The sequence below is a fragment of the Rhinopithecus roxellana genome, unplaced genomic scaffold, assembly GCF_007565055.1.
Source record: "Rhinopithecus roxellana isolate Shanxi Qingling unplaced genomic scaffold, ASM756505v1 contig79, whole genome shotgun sequence".
NCBI classification, from domain to species: domain Eukaryota; kingdom Metazoa; phylum Chordata; class Mammalia; order Primates; family Cercopithecidae; genus Rhinopithecus; species Rhinopithecus roxellana.
In genome coordinates this window covers 12,796-19,973 of record NW_022144635.1, presented here as the reverse complement: position 1 = coordinate 19,973, position 7,178 = coordinate 12,796, and the positions used below count along the sequence as shown (strand labels likewise).

The following is a 7,178-nucleotide window of genomic DNA, read 5'->3' as shown; positions in this document are numbered from 1 at the left end:
ATTTTGAGGTGGTGTTCGCAGAGTTTGAAAGGAGAGAGAATTAAAAAAAAAAAAAGCCGCAAGCGTTTCACTCTTTTATTTTTATAATCCCCTTCATTTGGGGTTAAAAAAAAGACAAAGAAAACAGGAAAGGAAGAAAAATAAGGAAATGAGATGTGGTAAAAGAAGCTAAAAGGTGCCTTTAAAAGATCGTTGCTGTGAAGTGAAAAAAAATCCTCCAGAGAAACCAAAAAGCACCGCCGAGACCTCTTCCGAACCAAAGGAGTTTGTGTTTGCTTTTAGTGGAAGAAGAAAGATCATTCATTCGGAGGAATAACAACCAATTAAAAGACAAATAAAAAAGTTTGGAGTGGGAACGCAGAGCGAGCGAGCGGCGCTGCCGGCGGGCGGTGGGGCGCGGAGCTCGCACTTTCCCGGCTGGGTGAGCGGCGGCCGCGGCGGCCGGGCTCGGCGGGTGCGCCTCGGCGGAGCTGAACGTCGGAGCGTTGCCTCGGGAGACGCGCCGCCGGACAATGCCCGCGGCGGGCCAGTGACGCCCGCGGGGAATTGCGGAGCGGCCCGGCTGCCGGCACCCAGCCGCCGCCGCGCGTTCCCTGCCGCCCGTGTCACGCGAGACCCGGCGGGGGCCGGGACCGCCCGAGCCGCCCCTCGACCGAGCCGGCCGCCTCTGCCGCCGCGGCCGCCTCCTCCTCGGGGCCATTAAAGCCAATGAGCCGCGCGCCTCTGCCGAGCGCAGCCAACTAAATCGGCTTGGATGATTCGCGACCTGAGCAAGATGTACCCGCAGACCAGACACCCGGTGAGTGCGGGCAGCGGGGCGCGGGCTCGCCGGGCGCTGGGGGATTCCTCCGCGTCGCCCCCTGCGCACCGAGTTGTGTCTTTTGGCCGGAGGGGCGTGGAGAGCCGCCCGAAATCGGCGCCCCGCGTCGGGAGCCGCCCGCCAGCCATCACCCCCAACCCCCGGCGTGTGTGGCCCTCGGAGGGGGTGCGGAGAGGCAATTGAGTTGTAGCCATTTTCTTATTGTTGTCTTTGAAGCCCCTGGAAGCCGCGCCGAGCCGTTTGCGGTCCCCGCGCCGCGACTCCCTCGGGGGGGGGGGGGGGGGGGGCGGCGAGCGATGAAGGAGGGCGCGACTCCGCGCCCGGGCGGGGAGGGCGCCCTCGGCGGCGGCGCTGCGGGCTGGCTGCTGCGGCTCGGAAGTGGCGGGGCGCCGGCCCCTCGCGCCGCGGGCCCGCGGGGCGAGCGAGCGAGCGAGCGAAAGAACGAGCCGAGAGGGTGGCTGCCGCCCCCCTCCTTCCCCGGCCTGACCGCAGCCCGACGCCATGGCGCGGGTACCCCCGACGGGCCAGTTTCGATTCCGGGTGAGGAGGGAGTGGGGGCGGCGCGCGGGTCCCTGGGCGCCTGTCTTTGGCCGGGGAGGGGAGATGGGGCTCGAACCCTTGGGGTCCCGGGGCGCGGAGGGGAGGGCTGCGGGCGGGAGTACGCGGAGGCCCGGGACCACCTCGAAACCAGCCCCTGTCTGGGCTGTTGGGCGCGAGGAGGGTTGCGGGAGGAGAGTTTTAATCGCTCTTTGCTTGCGTGCGCGATGACCCCCCCAACTCCCCGCTAACGCCGCGTGGTATGTTTTCTCCGTCTCCCTGCTTCGCCTGTGATGTGGGCTAATTAAATATTTTATTGTTGTTCTTCAGGCACCGCATCAGCCTGCTCAACCCTTTAAATTTACAATTTCCGAATCCTGTGATCGGATTAAGGAAGAGTTTCAGTTTTTACAGGCTCAATACCACAGGTAACGATATTGACTTTAGCTGATCCTCCTGTTTGCTTAGCTCTTGTCTCCCCCACAAATACACACAAACACCCTCCTCCTTTTTTGTGGGGGCGTCACAAAGGTATTATTATTTTTTTTTCTCGGTGGGCAGAAAGGGCAAATCAAGGCCTCCTTCCTTAGGCAGGTGTAAATAAATTAAACATTTCTTTTTTCTACCCTAAATAAAAAGAAGGCAGAACAATCGAAACTGGGGAGACTTGGAAAACGCTGAGGCCAAACTTTCGATATTGATTTATTGGGGCCAGGAGAATGAAAGGTTGGGGAGATTCTGAGGCCTTTTGACATCCTTGGTTCTTTATTACTCCGGACTTGGTTCCTTCTCACTTCTTTCTGCCATTCCACTGAAGAGCTGAGAGCCCAGGGAAGTCGGAGTGGGCGATTTCATTACTTTTATGCTGAAAAAAATGTTTTCATCTTATAGACGATTTTTAGACTTAGGGTGCCTTTGAGACATTTTTCTTTGGCTGGCTTTTTAATGATGCCTAATTCTTATTTCATAAATACAAGAACCAAAACAAGCCACTGAACCCGATTGACACTTTGCCCCTGGGTGGTGGTATTCCACTTGTCTGTGTGTTTTGGAGGGAAAAAAAACAAGACATCATTCATAAGACATGCTTGATTCGTATTTCCATTAATCTGTTTGTAGAACATTAAAGAAACTCCCTTGTGACATTTTGGAGGACTTATTTGTGCTTGTATGTGCAGTCATTATTGAGGTTTATTTTCGTGTTTGTTTTATTAAGTGAATATTCAATTCTGGAGGAAGTTCCTGAATTAAACTGATTAGAGGATTTGTTTCCTTAAAACTTAATTAAAAAAAAAATCCTAAAAACAAAAACCACGTATACGATCCTTATTGAAGGGGCAAGTCCAGACTGGTTCCAGTGACCCCCTTCCTGAACTTCCCTTTCCATAATGATGGGGGTATTTATTTAAGATTGTTGATTTAGTTGTTTTTAAGTGAGATTTAAAATATGTGTTTAAAAGTTGAAGGATGTAAGTTAAGATCATTGTACTTAGAGTATCTTATGTCTTGAACAGTCTGAAGCTGGAATGTGAGAAACTCGCCAGTGAGAAGACAGAGATGCAGCGGCATTATGTCATGGTAAGAAAACCATGTCACAGATTCAAAGTGCCTATTAGTTTGGAATACCAAAAACAAGAATACGTTTAAATTGCTGGAGGCTGCAAGATAGATCAGTCACCCTGCCAGTGCAGTTGAAGTTGTGGGAATGTGTCTGTTAGCAACCTGTAATTCTAGAATGTTATTACCTGCCTTTGACAACTGGCTTTGATTGGAATTTTCAGAAAGTTCAGCCACATGGGGTATAATTTTCTGTGTTTTCTTTTTACAGATAGAAAAAAAATAAAAACAAAACCTCGTTGTTTGTTTTGTTTAGTCACAAGCAAAAATGTTTCTGTGTTAGTGGTTTTCTTTGTTGTTTTATTGCTCTTGCTCCAAACAACTTTAGCCAGTTTTCTGTATGCTGTTAACATTTTAATGTCTTATTTCTTTGAAAAGGAGTGATGGATAAGGAAAGACAGCAGACCATTTTTCAAATTTTTTTCTCTTTATGTTGCTATTACGTTTATATTTGCGTGTTTTCAATTTCTGTAGTGTTATATTGGTTTGAGGAATGTTGTAGTCTCCTGTATAACTGATTTATTCTGCCAGAATTTCTATGCCAGTTATACTACACATTCAAAAAACCAGATCTGCCTTTACAGAAGTATCATGAAGCATATTTTTATGATTGTCCAAGAAAGCTCCAGAATAACCCACTCATTTATTTTCTATCTAGCTTTTTTGCTTTAAATATGTGAATATGAGCAGTATACTAACAAATCAGAAATCAAACTCTTAAGTAGCATCACCTTTTCCAACCTTCCTTTCAAAACATCAGCGTTTGTATGAGACATTCTTTGCTGTTAACTTGCCTGCTGTGCCTAGGAATTAAGAATCCGTAGGATACCAAATTTTCATCAGACTTTTTTGATGCATCTGCTTGGGATGTATAAAGACAACTGGAGATGTTAAGAATGCTGTGTTTGAATTAATTTTTCTTAGTTTTGTGAGTATTCTCTTTGAATTTGTGTCTTAAGGTGGTTAAAGATAGCGATGGGTTGTTGATTTATTGGCGTAGGTTATATGAAGATATTGGTTTAGGTGAGACTTTTATGTTTGTTTCAGATTTACTTGGGGCATTTTGAACAAACTAGGGAGATTGTTTGATGAAAGTCACGCATTTAATTGCTTTTCCTTCTTTGACAGTATTATGAAATGTCCTATGGGTTGAATATAGAAATGCACAAGCAGGTAAGTTATTTTTTTATAACCATTTTAAATGACAGTAATACTGGTATACTTTGAAAAGAAAATTGTATGTTTTTGCAGTTTTATTCTGCAAGCCGTTGTGGCTACCTGTGTTTAAAAAAACTGGGTAGTGAAGAAAATGCTGTTTTTTCATGTGTGGCTCCCCATCTTTCTTTCATATTATCCTAATTTTTATAATTTAAAAATGTTATTTTAAAAAGTCAATACATATTAAACTTTGTACACTTTCAAAAGCAGGATGCTAAATTTTAAAATCCTCTTGTTATTCTGAAAGAGTTGCTTTATGTATTCTGGGCATTGCAAACTTGTCTTGTGAAAGAGCTTTTCTTGGAAAATATTAAAAAGTGAAATTAAATTGTGTGGCGCCTTCGTAGGCTTGATGTGAAAGAATGGATAGAGGGTGAGCTGGGAGGATGAAAGTGAAATCTGTGGAGCTACAAAGGAAATTGATGTAAAATCCTTGTACTGGTCCCCTGAGGCTACTTACTTGGGTCTTACCAAGAACTATAACCGTTGCTTCCAAAATTTGTACAGAGTAAATGAGCCTGACAGGAGGATGTGATAAGGTTCAACATTGGTCTTAAAATCTAGCAATTAGTTCAGTAGCAAAAAAAAAAAAAAAAAAAAAAAAGATAATGATTAATCAGAAAGCACTGAGAGATATGACTCAAACAGCCTTCTTTTTGTGCAGGAGACTGAATAATAAAATGGTTTGGCTTAAATTTCCTAGACAGAAGAATAATAGCACGTATATATATATATATATACACACACACACACACACACAAATATACATACATATATATAAAATGTTGTTTGGCAATAATAATTCCTCTAGGAAATATTTATTTTTGGTGATCTCGTAGTGGAAGTACTTCAGGTCTCATCAGCCATTTCAGAATAGGTATGTGTTTGCCTGCTGGGAAAAAGACAAGGGAAAACTTACTGCTTTTCATTTCTTGTTTATGGTCAAGGTGGATGTCATTACTTTCTAAGTTGAGAAAACATGAAATGAGCACATACTATTAGGCCTTCACTATTTATGGATTCTTTTTTGGCTATAGTTACTTTCCGCATGCTCAGAACATCCCCAGATAGTAGATCTTTAGAAGATGGCTGTTGGACAATAAAGGCAATCTGATGAATAGTATTTGAAAACAAAAAGTTGGAAAAAAAATGAGATGTTGCTTACACTGAGGACTTTTAATTTCAGATACTGTTTTACTTTGCACGGTATTTGGTTATGTCAATATTAGCATTATAGTATAGTTTGAATGGTCTGTTGAAATTAAATTCTTATTTTGGCATCTTTGCCATTTCTGTTTAGATTAGTAATGTAAATATCTTCTGCTTAAACAAAATCTGTTCAGTCCTGATGGATGGACTTCTCTTAGTTCTACCTTACAGGAATAAATTACATGAGAGATACTGTTTGTTAATTATCTCATTACATTTCCTTGAGGTCTGGATCTTGTATGTGTCTCTTTCTTTGTCCACACCCCACTCTCCAAAATTAATTAGTGTCTTTTTAAAGATTGGACCAGATGATTAATTTAGTCCCTTTATTTCTCCTTCTGTATCTTGTTTACCCTAACCGCTTAGTTTCCAGGTCTCCTTGTACCATCTACATTTCTAAGAAGCACATAGCTTGTATTTGGCTGTATGTATTTCTTTTTCAAGGGGGTATATGAGAGCCCTTAATTTTACACATTTTATACCACTATAATTCTGTCATCTTCTTGTCCAGCTGGCCTCAAATGCCATCCATTTAAAATTGAGAACAGTACATTTTCCCTTTTTTCTTTTGCTTTTAAATTCAATCATATCAAGAATCCTGAGGGCAGTTTATCACATTATGAAATACAGACAGCCCTGCAAACCACCTGCTTATTATATTTTCTTTCTTTCTCCCCCTTAAGCATAGAGGCATATCTGTCTTTATTTGTTTTCCTAGGCAGACAGCCTTAGTTCCTCTTAGCCTCTCTTCCAGATGTACTCGCTGGATACCCTTGTAATGGAAAGCAGCAATAATGCAGGGAAGTTGCCCTGTGGCATAATTGGGCCTAGTTCTCAAGATCGGGTTAGGTTTATTCACTTATTAGATTTGTGTCTCGAAGGGTTCAAGAGTAGGAGTCCCGGGAGTCCTTGGAAGTACCCTAGTAATTGGTGGCCCTGATATTTGAAACCTTTGTGTATTTTTGGTTAACGTTCCTGTTCTTCTTGGCTGCTGCTAGCCACAGAATATTTATTTTTAGAGAAATTTTTCATTGGAACAGAAAATGATGGTTGTGATGGAGTCATGATTCTGTGACTTAGCAAATTGATAAAAGGATAAAAGTGTGAAGTGAAGACAAACAGGGTGGAGGTCAGTATTCTCCCTCCTCCCCTTCCTATGTGATGCTCATCATCAGTCACCCTGTGTTGATTCTGATAGAGAACTATAAAATGAAACCTATGGGGAATTTGTCATTCCGAAATGAAAGCTAATGTAATTAGTACCAATTAAAGTACATTTAGTAAATTGGATTTAATCTTAATTAAGCCTGCATAATGTTGCCAATTTTTAACAATTATGTTTGAGAACATAATTAATTTAAATTTTGGTAACTGAGTAAATAGCATTAGTCTGGTAGAATTAGTGGATTTTTTTTTAAAGGAGAACTTGGTGACATGACTTGGAATTGGAACATAAAATATGAATCTAAATTTCTGGTAATCTTTAGGATTGATAGAGCTAAGCAGATGAAGCAAAAAAAAAAAAAAGTTAGGATGGAGTATTCTAGGCTATAATGGGAATTAATGCTGTGCCACTGTCTCAAGTTCTAGCATAAAAGTGAAGATGACAAATAGGACATGATTAGAAATGGCACATCTTTTAGTGTGACGTCTTCAAAATGGAATGTTTAAAAATGAAAGAACATAGGCCTTTATTCCCTAAGGATTTCCCTAAGTGTGCGGTTTTTGTTTTTTGTTTTGTATGAGACAACTGACCCAGGGTTTAGTTGTTAAGTTT

The 7,178-nt window shown here is 42.3% G+C and overlaps 1 protein-coding gene across 2 annotated transcripts; it reads left to right on the top strand.

The window, feature by feature from the left end:
- The first annotated feature begins 656 nt into the window (after positions 1–656).
- On the top strand, positions 657–4,211 carry LOC115896221 (transducin-like enhancer protein 4). 2 transcript variants are annotated; one of them, XM_030926594.1, is made up of 4 exons: positions 657–799; positions 1,688–1,785; positions 2,872–2,935; positions 4,103–4,211. In XM_030926594.1, exons 1-4 carry the CDS (start codon positions 755–757, stop codon positions 4,199–4,201), a joined length of 306 nt encoding a protein of 101 aa, XP_030782454.1. In that variant the 5' UTR covers positions 657–754; the 3' UTR covers positions 4,202–4,211. The 2 variants fall into 2 exon arrangements, with proteins under 2 accessions (XP_030782454.1, XP_030782455.1); XM_030926595.1 differs by lacking the exon at positions 657–799 and adding an exon at positions 1,212–1,360.
- The last annotated feature ends 2,967 nt before the right edge of the window (positions 4,212–7,178 follow it).

Bases quoted from the DNA above. Each gene is read 5' to 3' on its own strand.
- LOC115896221 (XM_030926594.1), top strand. From the start codon at position 755: ATGATTCGCGACCTGAGCAAGATGTACCCGCAGACCAGACACCCG. The intron at 1,786-2,871 runs GTAACGATATTG...TGTCTTGAACAG, and splicing joins TTACAGGCTCAATACCACAG to TCTGAAGCTGGAATGTGAGA. The intron at 2,936-4,102 runs GTAAGAAAACCA...CTTCTTTGACAG, and splicing joins TGCAGCGGCATTATGTCATG to TATTATGAAATGTCCTATGG.